At 41.1% G+C, this 21717-nt stretch overlaps 1 protein-coding gene across 1 annotated transcript in view; it reads left to right on the forward strand.

The window, feature by feature from the left end:
• Positions 1 to 298: 298 nt before the first annotated feature.
• LOC137502692 (uncharacterized) overlaps positions 299 to 21717 on the forward strand; it is a 32299-nt gene continuing 10880 nt past the window's right edge. Inside the window, exons 1-4 of the mRNA XM_068229654.1 lie at positions 299 to 356; positions 5087 to 5144; positions 15307 to 15350; positions 17319 to 17354. Coding sequence (XP_068085755.1) covers positions 300 to 356; positions 5087 to 5144; positions 15307 to 15350; positions 17319 to 17354 — 195 coding nt within the window. The 5' untranslated portion in view covers position 299. The remainder of the gene's footprint in view (positions 357 to 5086; positions 5145 to 15306; positions 15351 to 17318; positions 17355 to 21717) is intronic.

Here is a 21717-nt window from a genome sequence, read left to right on the forward strand (position 1 = left end):
AGTAAAAATCATCCCCACAAATATTGTCTCAAAAATCAGCTGCGGGCTATACAGGCGTAAATACGGTATTTTAGCTCAAATAAATGCTTTAGCTTCCGGGCTTTACGCTACTTGTTGAAGGTCCCGTTCAACATCCGCTACTTTGACAGCCGTGACAACCTTATTGTGTGTTGATTGATCGTCTGTCTCCCGATGATGTGTTAGTAACTGAAGGTGTTTCCTGTGAATTAGGTTGTTCACACCACGTCCCCTATAAAAGACAGCACGAAGGCTTCCTTGTTACTCTAAACCCCACCACCATGAAGACCGCTCCTGTTCTGGCTCTGTTTTGTCTCTTGGCCACTTCCTGGGCCCAGGTGAGTTTACCAATATGGCAGACCTGAATAAGGCTTTATCTGTTTAGAAAATAACCATACTTTCCATTGTCGACAGAGTTAAATGTAACTTAACAGGTTTTCAGTCTGTTGAACACACAATTAATATAAATATAACACTCATTTATTATTATTACTATTATTATTATTATTATTATTATTATTATTATTATTATTATTATTATTATTATTATTATTATTATTATTATTATTATTACACAACCTTATAGTTGTAATATAGCACGTATTTCGATATTTTATATACACGAAATAGAGCTAAATCAAAATTGACATCATTTTACAATATATGCCTTCATTATTCTCTTCGTACTGAGCATTCAGGAATGTTCGTACGATGTTGCAGGTCTTCAAAATTGCACCCTTTTGCGCCGCATTGTGAGTGAAGATGGGAAGTTTCATTAATTTTTTCTGGAAATGATTTTGGTTTGAGTCCAGTGGGAGAAAGTAGGAAAGGAAGAATTGTCACTGTATATTGTTTCCAAATCCTTGCTACTTTCATAGCCAAAGGAATATAATTTTCGAGCTTCTCCCTGTATTTATGTTTCGTATTGTGGTCATTCAGGAAAGCGATGTCAATGAAATGAAATGGCGTGTGGCTTTTAGTGCCGGGAGTGTCCGAGTACAGGTTCGGCTCGCCAGGTGCAGGTCTTTTGATTTGACCCCCATAGGCGACCTGCGTGTCATGATGAGGATGAAATGTTGATGAAGACGACACATACACCCAGCCTCCGTGCCAGCGAAATTAACCTATGATGGTTAAAATTCTCGACCCTGCCGAGAATCGAACCCGGGATCCATGTGACCAAAGGCCAGCACGCTAACCATTTAGCCATGGAGTCGGACAGCGATGTCAATGAGATATGTGTATTGATTCTTTCTACTTGTTAATGCTATGTCTGGTCTATTCTGCGGAGTTTTTTGTTATGTCTGTATCGTTCGATTCCAGTAGAGTTCATTTAGCTTTTCAGTACACTTTGTGAAGAGTATTTGTAGTATGACACCCTGTTCTGGATTAAAGATCGGGTCAGGCAATTTCTTGGAATATAACTTTTTCTACATCACTGTGAGTGTACGATGTTGGCGCTAGTAATCTGCACTTGCTGATGATGTGCTCAATGGTTTCTGGGGTGCTGTTGCATTTCCTGTATTCGTCATTCTTAGTAGTAGGATATTTAACGATGTGCTTCCTATAACTGCTTGCTGAGATCACTTCATCTTGGATCGCCTAGATCACTTAGTTGAAGCCCTCAGCTCCTGGAAATAACTTTCCCCTACACAGCCATGAGTTTGAAAGTTGTTTGTCAATGTTCTCATCACTGCTCTGGTTGTAGCACATTCCATGAAGTTCTTTACTAGTCCATCTCTCTATCTTCTTGCTGAGCAGGATGTTTGTTCATGTCTTTAATATTTATCTGGGGTTCATGTAAATTCAGAGGGGTGCAGTTTAGATCTGTTTCAACCACAGCTTTTCGTACAATGCTGTCATCTGTCCGGCAATTATTATTATTATTATTATTATTATTATTATTATTATTATTATTATTATTATTATTATTATTATTATTATTATTATTATTATTATTATTATATAATTCGCTCGGGCCATCAAGGACCACGTTAAGTCTTGTTGCATTTGACACCGCTGGCAAGATGTAGTGTTTACAGCGCACTACTGTATGTCTTCTGGTATGGGCTAGAATAAATGTGTTACTTTCTTTGACCTGTCTCAGTCTCATCCTTGGCTTTGACAATATGAAAGTAACCGAGGTATGTGTGATGCTAGTAATACCATTCCTTATGTAGCCAGTGCCTGTTATGAATGGTGTGAAAATATCGCTCATAGGGTGCATGGATTTCAGTGGGCTTGGCAGATTGACATGTAATAGCAACTTCTGGCCCAGTGAGGAAAGTAACGAGAAATTACCTCACTCCTCCTTTCCCTAGTATGCCCCTTCAATGAGGCATAGGCTATCGAAGACAGCTATTGGTGGAGCTGTGGAGGTTTAAGCCAGTCTTCTGGCCAAGTGCCCAACATACGTTGTTATTAGGCTGTCACTCGTTAACAAGTATGATTGTCTTCCAAAAGTAAAGTTCAGATCACATGAGTTCTTTGATGGTTGTATAAACCAATTCTGGAACTACAGACTCTACCACAATGATAATCACTCTGTCTTGGGTAGCCAATGGTGCTTGATAGTTGTTACTTCTGCTGTTCAAACGCTCTCTCCTAGCATTGCGTTTGTCCGCCAAGAGTTCCTTGCGTTGTAGTTCAAAGGATAGGTGTCCTTGGTGGACGAGGCGACGCTATTCTGGACGAGTGGATGCCCAACCTCCCAATTTTCAGGGTCAATTTGACATTTCTTTAGATTCGCCTTCAGAACGTCTTTATAGTGTTTTTGTTGCCCATCCTGTTTTCTCTGTCCAAACTTCAACTCAGAGTACATGATTTGTTTTGGGAGACGTGACTCAGGCATGCAAATTCCATGACGTGTCCATCGATGCTAGTGTTTTATTATGAGAGCGTCAGCGCTGGTTGTATTAGCTTGCTCCAGAACATTTATGTTAGTGCGTCTGTCCTGCCACTTTATTCATAGGATTCCCCTAATGCAGCGTTGAAGGTATTTTTACAGATATAGTAAGCGCCTTCTGTATGTAACTCAAGTTTCACAACCATAAAGTAGAATTTAAAAAAAACATATTATTATACAAAGAATAAAAATGCACACTATTAAACAAACAATGACGTTTCGCTCTTGAAAGGACATCGTCAGGTCACACTCAAATATTTAGAATATTTATGCTGGAGTAGAGACGAATGAGCCTGCCCCGTGGTGTACCTTCGTCTTACCCAGAGCGGCCGGGTTTGATTCCCGGCCAGGTCAGGGATTTTTAACTGGATCTGAGGTCTAGCTCGACGTCCACTCAGCCTACGTGATTACAATTGAGAAGCTATCTGACGGTGAGATAGCGGCGCTGGTCTAGAAAGCCAAGAATAACAGCCGAGAAGAAGATTCTTCATGGTGACCACACGACACTTCGTAATCTGCACCCGTTCGGGCTGAGCAGCGGTCGCTTGGTTGACCAAGTCCCTTCGGGGCTGTTGCGCCATGGGGTTAGAGATAAAGGAGGCCATCATTAAGATAAGTTCCAGATTATTTATTTATTTAATTAGTTATTTTTTTTTAGAATTTGCTTTACGTCCCACCAACACGGATAGGTTTTATGGCGAGGATGGGATAGGAAAGAACTAGGAGCGGAAAGGAAGTGGCCGTGGCTTTAATTAAGGTACATTTACCTGGTGTGAAAATGGGAAACCACGGAAAACCAAATTCAGGGCTGCCGACAGTGGGGTTCCAAGCCACTGTCTCCCGGATGCAAGCTCACAGATGCATGCCCCTAACTGCATGGCCAACATGCCGGTGTTCCAGATTTCAAGTTCCTAATTATTAAACAGAAATAAACATACATTTTCTAAACATTTCAGTATGACTTGATAGAATCTGAAGATATTATATGTCATTGTTTAATAGTGTTTATTTTATTTCTTGCTTAGTAATGTGTTTCTTTTACAGGTATGTTGTAGTATAACATTTACGGTGTGTGTAAAGTTACTCATGAGAATGAACACATAAATCTCTGACATTAAAATGCCGGGAAGTATTCCTTCCTATATATTACAGATGCTGCTTGTAACAGAATGTATTCACAAGATAACACCACCACATGGACATCACATATAAACAAACCACGGATAGTTCTTAGAACCACAACTGAGGCATTAGTTCTTAATAAATCCATACACTTCTCAGCACATCTTTATCAGGAACCATCCAACCCATACCTTTGGATTGGTTACCAGTTCTTTCAAACATTCCACCTCCTCATCTCCGAAGACAAATGGCAGTGCAGAAAGAATGGCTTAAATGCTGTGACAATCCTCTTCTACCAATACATCAAGACTGCTTACATGAAGATCTCAGGCTGAAATCTAGGAACCCTTCTTGGTTACTAGGAAAGAGGCTAGCCCAAGATGAATTTCATACTAACACTGCCTGGCGCGATGGGTGGGCAGCTTCAAACCCTGACAGATTAGGTCTAATTTCGGATCCACTTATGCAACCTCCTGGTTTCAACTTACCCAGAAAAATCTGGTCATCACTTAATCGGATCAGAACTCAACATGGCAGATGCAACTTCTGGAAACACAAGTGGAAGATTATCAGCGATCCTTATTGCGACTGCTCTGACGTGCCTCAGACCTTTCAACATATCGTCACAGAGTGCCCACTCCGAAGATTCAGTGGGACAATAAAGGATATCCACGAGGCCAGTGATGAAGCTGTGAGTTGGATAAAAAAACTGGACATTCAGCTTCAGTAGCAATGCAAATATTGATGAGCTCAAATGTATAAATATTGTTTGTTTATTACGTACTTGTTCTGTGTGTTCTGTTTTACGCGTAATTGTACATATTTGTAAATAACCAAATTTTAACAATGTATCCTCATGCCATACGAAATATATATATTACAGATCCTGCTTCGCGGTTTAAGGTTTCGAAGGAAGACACAGCCACACCAAAATTCATAAAAATATGCTATACAAACTTTGTATATTTCCACATTTTATAGATTGATTTCGTGTGTAGATGTATGGGAAAATGCAGTTTATGAGATTCTGTGATATTTCAGAACGGCGAGACCAAGAAGAGGTTGGATAAATGCCTGGGACAGGTTGGACTAACAGTAGGTAAGCTTCTTTGTTGTTTGTGTGTTACATTTGGTTTGTGAAATGTTTATTTCTTTGTAAGAATTCTGAATGGCAGAAAAAGCGCCTAATGTTTTTACAAATGTGAGATGTTTTCTGTGAGCATGGCCATTGAATTTCCACAGGAAGAAAGTGGTATTCCAAAGCATTTCATTAAAACACGCTAGAGTCTACAAAATCCTACAAATTCCTTAAAATTTATAATTGTGCTCACAATCTGGATGACGAGTTTCATCTATAAGCTTGGATGAAACATGAGTAGAATGTGACGGTCATAATGAACTTTCCCTCCATAGTTGGCAGATATCCAACATAAATCATGTCTATACAAATAAAATTGCCATTTTCTCTGCACGGTCCAAATTTTCCCTACATGGTGACCCAAACGTTCGTTAATATGTGACGAGGCAACTTTTCACGTAATGCTCGAGGTAGAGAGGTATTAATTGACACACATGATTGTCATGACATGGGGTTTTATTTACACCATAATAAAGTACATAAAATGAACAACAGATGGCGCTGGACAACAACATGTCAGGTACAAATGGCCACACATGGGATTTTATTGATACCAACAACGACTGCACAAATAGGCCAACAGATGGCGCTGGACAGCAACACGTGACTGATGCCGCATGAGACCCGTGTACGATATAAAATGAGCTCTCGTGCGGAGTGCATCAGATTCGCCTTTAAACGCGGCATGTTGACGTTACCAGAAAAGGCATTGTTAATGAAGCTTTAGTGTTCTTTACCTTGGTGTCAATAAAACCCCATATCATGCCAACCATGTGTGTCAATTATTAACTCTCTACCTCCAATATTTTGTGAATTATTGCCTCGTCAAATGTTAACGGACATTTGGGTCACCCTCTATGTTGGCATGCTCCCTGTCGAGTCGGTACAGGTATATTTGTTTCCTCCGGAAGGACGAGGGTTTGATTCCTTATCAGGAAGTCCAGAAATGTAGTAAATGAGATTTATATTTACGTTGGTGGACATGTCCCTGAGGTTCACTCAGCCTACAGCAAGAATGAGTACCAGGTTGACTGCTGGGAACAAGCGCGACCGGGGCAGCATGGCGTACAGAGTATGTTGAGCATTCACCCCAAAGGTTGGTTGACCGGGTGAGTTGGCCATGCGGTTAGGGGCACGCGGCTGTGAGCTTGCATCCGGGAGATAGTGGGTTAGTGAGTTCGAATCCCACTGTCGTCAGCCCTGAAGATGTCTTTCCGTGGTTTCCCATTTTCACACCAGGCTGTACTTTAATTAAGACCAAGGCCTCTTCCTTCCAACTCCTAGGCCTTTCCTATCTCATCGTCGCCATAAGACCTATATGTGTTGGTGCGACGTAAAACCACTAGCAAAAAAGAAGTTGGTTGAATTTCCAAACAGCTCTGCCATCAGTTTTCCTAGATTGTCACAGTCGGACACCATCCCCAAATTGCCCGCATTGTCAGTAACAATAAAACATTCCTAACAATAAATAAGGGCAAAAACAAACAAGTGGAAGCAAACGTCACCTTTTAAAAGCACATGAACACAAAGAAAACCGAAATTACTTACCCAAAACCGTGGAAAGACAGTAAACGCATCTATGAACTTTAAATCCTTAACAAGAATGACAACACCAAGTTATTTTTTAAATAAATAGGCAATTTTAAATTAAAATTTTCTTGGAAAATAAAAATGCACAACATCAAGAAATATAAACAAAATATTGAGCAAAGTAACCCTTAAAGAAAAACGATAGATCCATCCTAATTAATAAGATTCCTATTAATCGCTATTAATTCACTTGTTTTTTTTTTTGCTAGGGGCTTTACGTCACACCGACTCAGATAGGTCTTATGGCGACGATGAGATAGGAAAGGCCTAGGAGTTGGAAGGAAGCGGCCGTGGCCTTAATTAAGGTACAGCCCCAGCATTTGCCTGGTGTGAAAATGGGAAACCACGGAAAACCATCTTCAGGGCTGCCGATAGTGGGATTCGAACCTACTATCTCCCGGATGCAAGCTCACAGCCGCGCGCCTCTACGCGCACGGCCAACTCGCCCGGTAATTCACTTGTTCAACCTATGAATATAGTTTAGTGAAGTTTAAAAAAACTCAGAACTTGTAACCTCAGTACTTTAGGTTTCTACTAATTTAGTCTTAACACCAGTTTTAGGTATGCCTCTTCCTCGAAATTTTGGTACTAAATAATAGTTTCGTATCCTTAAGAATTTCTTTTGAACCGAGAAGCTTTCACAAGAGTACAAACACACATTCCCCAGTAGAACGAAGTCAATTAAATAAATAAATTTTGCAAAAGGAATAAAAACGTAGGATAGTAGAAAAATATCCAGAAAGCAACTGGGATTGGGTGCAAATAACACAATCTCGCACAGATTAACTCTTTCAATTAAATAGGCAAGGTCATCAACCAGCACGAAACCAATTACCACCAAACACCATGGCAACCGCAACAAACACGCCCTCCTTAGAAGGAGTTTGGCCAATCCCAAGCAGGGACGCAACAATGCAAAGGTAGGGACAAATGAAAAACAGAAAAACAAGTCCCCAAAAATTATTTAAGGACAAATTCAAATGAATTAATAAAAGCAGAACAAAATAAGAGAGGGGAATGAAACTTTGAAACATAAATCTTGTGAAAACTATTGCACTCAAATGATTTCAAATACAGCCCTACCCAACAGGGCTAGACAATTTACAATTACCTTAATAACTGTAAAATGGCCAACATATCAATTTTTAATAATTAGTTGCCCAACAAGACAATTACATAAAGGGAACGTCGATTTTCGACCATTTTACTAAAGCCAAAATATTATTAATAATAATAGTTCCCTAACCCAAGTACAAGAGCATAGAAAACACAGTTTTAAGATTCGGAAATTTCACACGCACGACAGATTAAAGTGGTTTGTAAAACTTCGTTGAAATATCAATATCCGTATAACTCAGGTGCTCCAGAAATTAATTTAGCGTTGTCAAAACTTACACACTCGGAGAGGTAGTGGAACTTCCAAGGCACACGCCATACTTACGACGACGAGGTTCGAAGATACTCGTTCAATAATTTTTTTAAAAAAGGTAGACAAATGTGTTTCAGAGCTACAAAAACCAACAGAGCCTGCAGAGACTCCTTGGGGTATAACCCCGTAGAATTATTGAACTTCAACCCGCATCCATCGGGTCAGATAGATTCACGAAGAGGCGTGAATAAACTGTCCATCTGGGCTCCATGCTCGTAGTAGACAAAAAACATCGCTCGCTTCAGCAACAACAGGCGGGTTACACTTGCCAGGGAGGATGCGCTAGCAAGCTGCGCAGTAGGTTAGATAATAATAATAATAATAATAATAATAATAATAATAATAATAATAATAATAATAATAATAATAATAATAATAATAATAATAATAATCGTATGGCCTCAGCTACCGTGTGCAGACATTTCAATTTGACGCCATCTGGCTGTCTGCTCGTCAACTTCAACGTTCCGTTTTACTCTAGGCCCCCACTAGATGGCAGACCGAGTAAACCGAAACTCTCTTGGGCGTCTATGGCTGAGATTTTAATGAATTTTGTCGGGCAAACACCAAATGTGTCACCAGAGATCTTTTACATGCCGACATCGTACGACATGGAGTGTCGAATGGACTTTGTTCCGCCCTTCAAAAATCCGACTACCTCTGCCGGGTTTGAACCGCAGGCTGACACTCTACCACTGATCCACAGAGGCAGCTAGTAGGTTATATGAAGGACAAGGAAGTTGAAGCTCCCGTGGGGAGAGAGTGGCAGCAGACAGAGGCTCAAGGCGAAAACATTCAACTGAGCTGAACCACATTCACAAACGTAGAAACTGTGAGTAGTTCGTGATTTTAAACCACGTTAAAAATTACATTAGTCCACAGCTTGACGACAGGTATCCGAAAATGAATTTCTACGGGGAAAAAATCCAGTTCCAAAAATGTCTATGAGGGGAGCTTATTTATGTTAGTTTCGTCATGTCATGCCAATCATGTGTGTCAATTATTACCTCTCTACCTCCAATATTCCATGAAGTATTGTCTCGTCAAATGTTAATGGACGTTTGGGTCACCCTGTATGTTGAGGGGCTCCCAGTCGAGTCGGTACATGTATATTTGTTTCATCCGGAAGGACGTGGGTTTGATTCCTTATCAGGAAGTCCAGAAATGTAGCAAATGAGATTTACATTTACAAAGTTGGACATGTCCCTCAGGTTCACTCAGCCTATAGCAAGAATGAGTACCAGGTTGACTGCTGGGAACAAGTGCGACCGGGGCTGCATGGCGTGTACGGAGAATGTTGAGCATTCATCCCAAAGGTTGGTTGAATTCTCAACAGCTCTGCCATCAGTTGTCCTAGGAATCACTGACAAGGAATACTAGGGAAGTGAGGAGTGAGGTAGTTTCCCGTAGTTTCTCTCGCCGAGCCAGAAGTTGCTATTACATTTCTGTCTGTCAAGCTCTCAGAAATGCACGCATCAACTGATCCTATGAGTGATATTTTCACTTCATTCAAAACAGGAACTGGCTCATACTTCAGTCACTTCCGTATTGTAAAAGCTAAGGATGAAACTGAGACAGATCAATGTTCTAGCTCGTAGCGAACAGTAAACACTACCTGTCTTGCAACAGTCGCGCAATATCCCCAAGGAATGCCAGCATAAATAATACTTACCTTAAGAGGAGTAAGGGCAGAATCAAGCAACAAATGGAAGCGAACGTCGCCTGAAAATGCACAAAAACCAAAGAAAACCAGAAGGTACTTACCCTAAACTGTGCAGGTGACATCAAGCCGTGGATGAAAAATTAAATTGCGTCAATATATATGGAATTTAAAATAATCAACAAGGAAGACTACACCATTTTTATTTTCTACACAATTAAATAATTAAAAATATTAATAGAACAATTAAATACTGATCATCTTCAAGAAACGAAGAAAAATAATAATATTAAGCCAACTAAGTGTAGCTTATAACTTACTTTATCAACAATTTAATCTTGATTAATAAAACTTAGGAAACACATTGCTTACAACCTCGGTGCCATTTGTTTCAATTAAATTCAGTCTTAACATCTAACTTGGCATACTTTTCGTTTGAAATTCAGTAATAAATAATAATAGTTTCATACCCTTGAAATATTTGTTTTAAACGAACGGAAATTAACACACATTCCCAATAGATATGAACAAAATGATCAAATTATTTAAAAGGAAGTAACTCGTAGGAAGTCCGCCTCTGTGGTGTAGTGGTTAGCGTGATTAGCTGCCACCCCCGGAGGCCCGGGTTCGATTCCAGGCTCTGCCACGAAATTTGAAAAGTGGTACGAGGGCTGGAACGGGGTCCACTCAGCCTCGGGAGGTCAACTGAGTAGAGGTGGGTTCGATTCCCTCCTCAGCCATCCTGGAAGTGGTTTTCCGTGGTTTCCCACTTCTCCTCCAGGCGAATGCCGGGATGGTACCTCACTTAAGGCCACGGCCGCTTCCTTCCCTCTTCCTTGCCTATCCCTTCCAATCTTCCCATCCCTCCGCAAGGCCCCTGTTCAGCATAGCAGGTGAGGCCGCCTGGGCGAGGTACTGGTCATTCTCCCCAGTTGTATCCCCTGACCAAGAGTCTGAAGCTCCAGGACACTGCCCTTGAGGCGGTAGAGGTGGGATCCCTCGCTGAGTCCGAGGGAAAAACCGAACCTGGAGGGTAAACAGATGATGATGATGATGATGAACTCGTAGGAAAAACGATCAATATCCAGAAGTGCAATACTGGGATCAACGTTTATAACCCAATCAAAGCTAAATTACTTTTAGGTAAATTAATGAGCTCGATCCTCAACCACCACGAAATCCAATTACAACTCAAGTTAATAATCATCACCATATCAACAAAAAACACCTCGGAAAGGGCTGGGCCAATCACCAAGCAGAAGCTCAACAATGGCAAAACAAGATAGGGACAAAAGAAAATCAGAGAAACAAATCCCCAAAAGTAAAGTAAAAAGGCAAAATAAAAATAATTAAATAGAATAATTAGAGGGAATGAAACTTCCAACTCAGAAATCTTGTGAAAAATGCCTCGCTTAATAACTTTCCCTTTACCAATATTAAGCCCTACCAAACAGGGCTAATCGATTTACCAATATTGTAATAATAAGATGGTTAGGATACCGATTTTGAACATGAGTTGCCAAACAATCCATTTACACCATGGGAATACCGACTTACATAATTTCTTTAAACCCCAAAAATAATAATAGTCCTGAAACTCCCAGAATGTATTGTAAACAAATTTAAAATTTCAGGTAGGTCACATGCAAAAGCACTTTTCAGATGCTTGATAAAACTTCGTTTAAATACGAGTAGATGTATAATGGAAGTGCTGCAGTAATAAAATCAGAATGGTCAAAACTTACAATCTTGGTGATGTAGCAGGAATACCAAGGCATATGCCATAACCTACAACCACAAGGCTTGGAGGCAATCACTTAAAATAAATCCATGTTTACGAAGATTTTTTCAGTATATCAAAACTGAAGAACGTTTTGGGGTATTAACCCGACGTATACATGTATTCTACCATACTCAATTAGATTAGTTGGATTCATGACGTGACGTGAATACAGGCCGCGTCCAGCTTCCATGCTCACAGCAGACAGACTCACACCATGGCGAGCACCAGTACCAACCAGGCTTCGGCTACACTCGCCAGGAAAAAGTGCGCGAGCAGACTGCGCAGTAAGTTAGAGTAAAGGCAGACAAGTTCAGGGCCGCTACATGAGAGAGCAGCACCAGTCAGAGGCCTCCAGCCTAAGAAATTCATTCGAGTCAAACCATAAGTAAACTTCCTGTTCCAAAAATGTCTATGAAGGGAGCTTATTTAACTTAATTCCGTCACAGTCTTACTAATAACAAGTGTTTAACACTTGTATAGTAATACAATAAATAAACCTCGTATAAGGGTAGCATATTTTTCTTGGTTTGTAGCTGGTATTCATTACGCTCCGAAAGGGCACCACGGGATCTTGTGTCTGAGGGAAGTTCACCACACAGGAATTGGCTGGGGAACGTGGTGTCACTAATATGGCACGCAGCGAAGCCAATGGCCACTATTGGAGGCTTCTACACCTACCCTAGATTTGACTCTGGAACAGATAGGACACTCCACATGGATCGGGAGAATCTTGTCTAAACGACCCACTTCAGAAGAGCGGGCGACGCAGTATCATCAGCATACTGCAATTCACTTATCTTGGTCACATAATTTGAAGAGACTTCCATCTAGGCGATGTCTTAAGGTGTTGTTACATGACGTGCAATAAAGCATAGCAGCTACTGAACAGTTTTGACAAGAGCGTTGCATAAACAGGCTAAATGACAGGTACACATACTGCATGAGATGCAGCCCCGTTCTCCCGCATCAATTGCGTGTAATCTGTGTGGACGCATGTTTCATGTTATCAGCCATGATAAGTACACGCACAAACAGAACTTAGTGGATTAAGGCAGGAAGCGACTAATAGCTGACGGCGATGCACACTCGTGATCTGTAAACTCTCACGCACAGTCACTGTCACCGCCTGTTTCAAACGTTTCAACGTTCCCTAACACATTTACAACCACGTAGTTCTTCGAAAGGAATAACTTTCAACAGAGTATCATTTTTTTTTACTCTCTCAGACATGACCGCACTGATATTCGTGTAAAAACATTTCACATACGACCCTACATAGGCCCGACATCAGGTGACCCGTCATTGCCTTACATTATACCTATAAGTGTTCGCATGCACTAATGATGAACGGAATATCTAATAAGGGATTTCCACAGGTGTGCTGCTGCCTGCTGGTAGGTGACGTCAGAATACGATACGAGACAATTTGGACGGCTGCTCGCCTCATGTTCCTCAGCGTTACCCGTCTGATGCGCCCCCTTGCGTTAGTGCGCCTTTTTTTTTTTTTAGTACGCGTAGCAGTAGGCTGGTATTTGGTTGCAGTCAACATATTGACAATGGCTGATGTGTCCTGCAACGACGAATACACAGACATAATTTTAATCTTTGAGGTTGCTGGTCGGAACGCAGCCGATCCTCGGTGACGGTATGTTTCCACATAGCCGCATGCATTCTATACACGTATTTTGCCGAAGAGAGTTGCAATTAAATCTTATGGATCGTTCAAGGCACGTACAGGCAACTTCCTGCTGGAGTGGTATGTCTGTACGTGTAAAAATGAATGAGTTATTATTCTTCATTTTCTTCATATTTGGCGTGTTTAAAAATGCATCCTGTAACAGAACGTGTGTAGTAAAATTATTTCACATTCGAAATATAGCATGTTGTAGCACTCCTTTGTAAACCAGCGATTAGGCATCCCATGCATTATTAATTCATGCGAGACAATTGCAAGTAGAAAGCACGGGGCTGGAGAGCCACGTGATATACAGTATTATATCTGGTGGGGACGAAAGTCAGTCTGTATCGCCATTTAGAACGCCTGGGAGGTATGCACTGCCACTTAACAGCACGGACGAACAAGTTGCCGGCTTAACACCTATAGTTCATTCCACGTCAAGATAACCATATTGCTCTTACGGATCTACAAGGAGCGAACACACCCCCTCTGAGACACCCAAATTTTATATTTTTTTTTTTTTTGCTAGGGGCTTTACGTCGCACCGACACAGATAGGTCTTATGGCGACGATGGGATAGGAAAGGCCTAGGAGTTGGAAGGAAGCGGCCGTGGCCTTAATTGAGGTACAGCCCCAGCATTTGCCTGGTGTGAAAATAGGAAACCACGGAAAACCATTTTCAGGGCTGCCGATAGTGGGATTCGAACCTACAATCTCCCGGATGCAAGCTCACAGCCGCGCGCCTCTACGCGCACGGCCAACTCGCCCGGTACACCAAAAATTCCTCATGATTAAGAGATATTATACTGCACTTTGAAGTGTGTTATGAAAGGCAGATAAAAATTATTAGGTATTTTTACCCATGAGTTATTAAAAAAAATAAGTACATAACATTTCCTTCTTCTTGTAGATCTATATATTCGTAGGGAGGAAGCACAATGGCAGGAACAGCCATCGCTTCGTTGCCTTCCCTCTTCTGTGTTGAGCTGGTACAAGCCTCGTGTAGTCCCTCACTCGGTGAACCGCCGGCAGCTCACTTCTGTAGTGAAGTTATCTTCAGTGTTTATTTGTTGCGTGTGAGTTTTAGGCGTTAAATCAGTGCGTACACGTCTTGTGTTGAGTGTGAGTTCTTTGTATATTGCATAGTATTTGTGTGTATTCTATTATTTTCTTACTGTACAGTTAATGAAGATTGTGGTGTTGTGGTGTGCATCGATACGACATGGAATAAATTTCACTGATAAAAATAATTGCCGTGTGTTTTATTTGTGCTTGGTTTTGTTATTTAGCTGTTCTTTCTTAAGCGCATTTTCATTTAACAACTTCCATCACGGCCGCATTTAATTTTTGCTGTTGCTTTGTGAGCGTTACGACAGCTCAGTAGTACCCGGCGTTGCCTGGAGAAAGTTATTAAATGCAATTAAATGCATTCCTCACCCATCGAGCCCATAAAAATATTATTTTTCTATTTTCTCCCCCAGTTTGGATTACAATTCAATGCTGAGTTTTTGAATGTGCCGTAGTTTACATCTGATTCCGTACAATCCAAAAATAGCCCCTGTAAAACCCCGTATCCTTCACTTCATACAAGTAATTTTGCAGCTTAATTTCTTCTGCTCTTGGTCTTGAACTTTAATACTTCATTTCACAAATTTATTTGCCGCCGTTTTCCCAAGAGGGTGCTGAGCAGAGCTGTTCGATATGGCAACACTGTTGTCATAAGGGCAATACTGTTTTCTTAACGTGGAATGTACTATAGTCAACCTCTTCAAGGACACTGTGTTAACGCTTCTGCAGAATGTGTTGTGGCCTCCCCATGCTGAATATTCCTGTTCTATCCACCACGTTGCGAATGGACTTAACTCTTCACCAGATATATTATCATATTTATTTAGAATAATTATGTCCCTTCGGTAGATCTTAGTTGCGAATGCTAAAAAAGTATCGAGTTCTTGATAATAATTTTTATTTTTCTGCTTTCAGACGACATAAAATCTGACCCTGACGGCAAGAAGCACTCAACTAAGGTACGTACTACTTGAACACAATCAACATTAATGAAGTGAGAGCGCGTCCAATAATCACGTTAGAGGCTACTTTCACGTTAGGATTTCTTTTCAGTCGATATGAAATACACAGATTCGGTTACAATGGCAGTACAGGTGTTTAAAAGTAACTATTCAAAGGATATTTTCACTATTTGAATGTATCGGCCTGTTTTGTGAGTAATTAGGGCCAGGTTAAAATTTCAAGCACGTTAAAAATCAGTCTGAACTTTGAAATGCGCACACAAAAAGTCATGTCTAAGTGTTGTGTTTAGGGGAAGTGTGTTTTCAATCGTTCTGAAATACAACTGTCACAATTACACTGGCAATAGATGTGTTTACAAATGTCACAATGTAATTTTAACCAATTGAAAATATACTCCCACAGTTGAAGAAACATTCGCCTGTACTCTGTGTACGTACACAATATACAAGTGGAAGACGAATATAAAAATTGTGGAATGTTTAAGTTTGAATTGTCTCGTCATTGTGCCGGTTGAAGATCCTTTTGCAAGAAAATAGAAGAACATAAATTGCACTTCACTCTGTCCCGTTGTATTATAGTAAAAAGTCCTAAACAGGACTCCGGTGCGACATTATGCAAAGTTTACCGTCTTTCGGACGGTATGTGTTACAAGGCTTCAATGAAATCACTCCTACAAAACAGAACACATTATGTTATTCTCATGTACCGAAAGCCAGGTGCCGGTGCAACGGAACTCACAGAACAAAGAGGATATGACGGAAGACGGAACACTTCAGCACGTGGCGGCACACTGCTGGTATCGACAGTCAGCTAGTAGGCGAAGGGCAGTGCGTAGTGGCGCTTCTGATGGGACGGCGAGTCACTGTCTCGGTCTCGCTTGAGAATGTTTCGGAACAGCTGACACTCGGGGTTCCGCAACAGCGGAACATTACTGTGTACCGGCACAGTGTGCCGAAACAGGGACATAGTGCCAGACCCTAGTCCATAGTTGGCCAAATACGAAAAAAAAAGTGATGATGCAGTAGAACATTCCAGGTTTGCTCTTTCCGTCCTAATTTTCAAATGCAGGAGTCGTGCGTGTGTTGAGCCGTACGGAAAAATATCTTTGTTCATGTTTCTTTCGTTTTGTTGGAACAGTACAGCTTATACGTCATCAGATAACTCGGCGGATTCCCCAAATGCTTCTGGAAGGATTGCACTTGAGAAGTGACTTCTGTCCCATTAACAAGAAAAAACTTTGATGTATTTTTCTTCTCATTCAGTTTTTACACGTAAAAATAAGTGTGTGTATTCGTAAACTTACTCGCTATTATGATTTGCACTTATGCATATAACAACTATTTGGAAACTGCTCCATATTTTTTGCCATTTTGGCCATCAGATATTTCTTATCTTCGTCATTAAAACCGCGTTTACACAATGCCAGTTGATGGGATAATTGTTGACAACAGATGCCCTCTAATTATTGCTGGACAACTGCTGGCCAGTCACATTGAACGAAAACCCGTTCACACGAGGCAGCTATTGCCACGACAGTAGAGGACGAGATACGGCTGAGTGTCCAGCGTCTGTTATGACCCGAGAGAAATTACATTTAATTTGTAACAATACGTGCCAAAAATTCATTGCTGAATCTTGCAGAGTTTCAGGGGAGGAGATAGCGAAGAAGTGGGAGTGGACAAGGGAGATGTTGTTGAAAAGAGGCAGTCACGATGCGACATCTGAATGCTTTAAGAGCACATTTCTCTTTGTACAGGTTGTCGTACTGGTTCCACAAATACCGTCCTTCATTATACAGCTCAACGAATTTTATGCTAGTATCGTCGCCCCACTAATTACACTAACAACTCACAAAAAATTAAAAATTAAAGTGTTTAAATATTACCTTTCAGCCAAGGTCACCGTGAATATTGAAATGGGTAATATATTGTTGTTAATATTTCTTTTTCTTTTTCTCCCCACAGTGCTTCTATTCGTGTGTGGTACAAGACTTCGGCGTGGTAAGTAAGGAAAGAATTAAGTTTGACATACATTCCAGTTGACAGTAATATATTAGTTAAACTGAACAATGATCTGCATGTAGGTCTCTCGCCAACGTGGGAGACACCCAACAATTCTTCCTTAAATGATGCAAAGAATTGGAAATGTGTTAAGCATCTCCCTTGATACATTATTCCAATACCTAATTCCTATTACTACAAGTGTAAACAACTTTTTTTTATTTGTCTTTAATAGCGACAATTTTCCCAAATTTGTAGTCCTAACTTCCGACTTTATTGCCATTTTAAGATTTTTCCTCCTTTCAAAATATCCTCTCCAACTTATTCGTCTTTTAATGTCATTCCGAGCCATCTCTCCACTGACAGTTCGGAACATATCGCTTACTTCCAAGTCTTCCCAGCCCAAAGTTTGCAACATTCTACCAACATTAATATGTTGTCAAAAGTCACACAGAACAAATCAGTTGCGGCGTTTGGGGGGGGGGGGGAGTAGGGCAGCCACTTAATTCATGGCAAGTAATTTTCTCCTTACAGTTGCACGGTGCTAAATTACAATGTTCAAATGTCCGGTACATGGACACAACACGAGATGGCGGTGTAGCACGCACAGGGCGATGGGACTGCACAAGGATTTCATGACTGACAGTTTCCTGCTACACCTGATGAACTTACTCGGCTTTTTTCATACAATCCCCTGCACATTACACTTCCCACTGCCATCTGCATTTTTTAAATTTTTTGGTAGATCCAGGATTCGTGCGAAAAACTAAATAGCTGCTACGACTTATGATCCAACCCTACAATTTTATGATAATTAAGTTGAAATAATGATGTATAAAGGTAAAAAAGAACATACTACCGTAATCGTCCTATGTCCGCGAAGCCCCATTGCTCTTACGCGACCGAACAGTGTTGACACATCACCATGGCACCACCACTTGTTTCGGTGGGGCTATTTGAGGATCCAGCCATCTCGAGCATACCTGTCAAGGAATGCCACTTAAGCCACACAGTACTCAAGCGGTTAAATGAGATTTTCGTCAGCAGTCATTGTCGATCCAAGATACTTGAAGTTCCTTGTTTTGGGCAGGTTCAGCACCATCGGGTTTGATGGTATCGGAATAATTTACAACTGCAGTGAGATATTCTGCTTTCTTGACGTTGATCTGTAGGCCAACTGCTGCGAGGCTGCGGTTTCAAGCTTGGAATTGACGCTGAAGGTCAGTTTTATCACCGGCGGCCAACAGCACATCGTTAGCATAGAGTAGAGTTCAAGTGCATTTCTCTGCAGATCTATTCGGTATCCTTTGCAGTGATAAAGAGGAGAGAAGAGAGAGCCTAACCCTGATAGACTCCCACAGAAAGAGAAAAATGACCTGATAATATACCTGTTAATTGTATCCGGCTCTTCAGAGCATGGCAGAGCAGTTTTACTCTTCAGGTACTCCACGCTCACAGATGGCAAACCAAATCAATTCGTGCGCACTCAGTCAAAGACCTTTTCCAAGGTCAAAGAAAGCAACTGTAGGTCGTTTGAGTTCTCAAGAGGAGTTTCGATAAAAAAAAAGCGAGCAACATGGAGACCATCAATTGTTTCACAACATATCGGGCATTCGCACTGGTTGCTGGTGTGTCTGACAATTTTTCAGATCACTTTACTTATGATAGTTCTAAAGACCTTCACTGTGTGGGTCAGGAGTACTGCTTCCAAATACGAACTGTGGTATTGCATGTCCACTCGCCTGGAATTCTCTCTTCAGAGATCACCCAGTGGTTCAAGGACCTCTGCCCTATACAGGTGTGAAATTTGGAGTTGGAGCATGTGGACACTCCTCATTGTTGATAAATCTCTCTGTTACCTTGTTTCTATTGGTGATACGTTTGCCTTCTAGGTAATTGATTCTACAATAAAGTTCTGTGTCAAGTACCTGTCTGTGACGGTGCTTAGAATTAATCCGCAAGGGCAGTTAAACCACCACACTAACGGTTAGCAACAAATACACCGGCCGGTACTACTTTTAAACCGGTGGGAAAGCAACAAGAAATAAATCAAGTTATAAAAACCAATCACAAGGGCAAGAAAAATTAACACCAAACTGGTACTTACCAAACATGGCCCATTTTAAGAAAACACCTTGAGGAAAAGGACTAATATTACTTGCTTCAGCGTTGAAACACTCAGATAATGAAATAAAACTCATGTTTCAATCAAATGAAATTTTAATTAAAGAAAGAAGAAACTTAATTGTGAAATCTAAAACGAACATTGTCCCATTTAAGAAAACAATAAGTAACTTGAGTGAATTGAAAACAGTAAGTTAATAACATAAAATAACGCGGGCCCGTTTACTAGCCTTACTTAAATAGATTAAAATAAAAGTTCTTAAACCTTTGGAAAAACCACTTACTAAACAAGTTCCAGTGAAAATTATTGACAAGGTAAGACTTAACAGGAACACAGAATTCTAGCCCAATCAATAAATCACGAGGGCTCAAATAATTTCGAAGAACTGAAATCACAATAGAAAACTGGAAAAACAGAATCTGAGAATTTGAAAGGAGCTGGGAAGTGCTTCACCGGAGACCAAAATTCATAAGCAGACGTCAGTCACACAATCAACTCGTAAAAAAGCGGGCCACACCCATTACACAGAAAAACAGCCGTCGCCTTACCAACGAATGCACACGCCAGCAAAAGACAATTCACGGGCCAAGGCCGCAACAAAAGTCAGAAAGATAAGATAATCAACAGAAAATTAATCCACCCAAAGCATAAAATGCTAGAAAATTGAGGTAAGGTAAGGGTTATTCTGCCCGAAGGCAGGTCCGAACCTCCGCAGAGGTGTTCCTGAGCCGGAGTTTACGTGCGGTAGGGTGGCCAGTTCATTTCCGCTCCTCCATTCCCTTACCCCCCACCAACAGCGCGTGGCTACCCATCCAACTCCTGACCACGTCCAATGTTGCTTAACTTCGGAGATCTCACGGGATCCGCTGTTTCAACACGGCTTCGGCCGTTGGCAAAATGGAGGAAAAGGGGGATTAAAAGAACAAATAAATAGAAGGAACCTAGAACCTTATGCCCCTGCAGAACCTCGCGTAGCCTTAAACCACTGTATACGAAAACACGATATGAATTTACATAATCAATTATAGTTCTTTAACAGGTGAAAAATGATGGCTAGCAAATTAATATATTCTCTATTTCGCAGCATTTACATTTCTATCAATTTGCAATTTTTCTTGAATTAATCTCACGACCTTCGGGTATTACCATAAAAAATTATTACTTTCAAAACTTCCGCGTGAGGAGAATTAATTCCAAGACACGGATTGCACGAACTTTCTTGTAGTTTCATGATCAAAGGATATAAATTGCCGATGTTGAAGCCACTTAACTTGGGTGAACCCGACGCTCAGCCATGACGAGTCAGATCCTGAAATACTTACATATGAGTTCGGTTTCTCAGGTCACAATAAACTAGAACATTTCTCTAGTAGGACGATGCATAAAAAAACTAATAAAACGGGTTTTGAACCCATAATTCAAGACCCTCACCCAGGATCTATACTGCAATGGGACGCCCACATCTTGCGAATCCAATAAACACTACCACACGCCATGACTTCCACTCGCGTTGTGTTCTCACAAAATGGCGAAGCTAGATCGCACGGGTTGTGGCCGCGCTCTCATTGGTTGAAGAGCGGTAGGAGGAGGGGCGACTAATTTGGGGAGCTAGCGGAAGATCGCGGCACTTATCAAAAGGGAAATGAAACAGCCAGCACAATATGCAAGAATCCAATGAGATTGCCATTAGTCCACAATAAGAAATATAATTAAAGTTCGACGAGAGTCACTCAGTAGTACGAGGAAAACCACACACATAGATGCACTGAATGACAAGAATTTCTATGGCGAGTTCAAAATAGTTTCTCTGGGGAGGTTTTAAATTATAGAGTGCACTGATGTGGGCTGATCTGCTGCTGCAACACTGTCATTATCATTAACATTCCAATTTGTAGCTGTCTTAGAAGCAAGGAGATTTTCATATATGCGGAGTGTTCGGAACCAACGAGAGCCGTATATGAGTGTTAAAGGGTTGGCCACACTGATACCTCGCGCCGTTGTTGTTTTATCAGCCGCTGAAGTCAGCCAATCAGATCACTGCTTTGAGAGGCGCTGTTGCTAAATGTGTACGTGGCTTATGACCGGCTTGAGAGGGATTTGAACAAGGGCCTCCCTGCTCGGCCCATAGCAAGTGTTAGTGTTTGATGCTCATATACTCGGTCCCCACGTTCTTTACCTCTTCATATCTGGCGATCGATTTTTCTATCGTTCGGGCTTTGTGGTTCCTAACGCTCAGTC

The sequence above is a fragment of the Anabrus simplex genome, chromosome 11 (genome assembly GCF_040414725.1).
Source record: "Anabrus simplex isolate iqAnaSimp1 chromosome 11, ASM4041472v1, whole genome shotgun sequence".
Taxonomy (NCBI): Eukaryota; Metazoa; Arthropoda; class Insecta; order Orthoptera; family Tettigoniidae; genus Anabrus; species Anabrus simplex.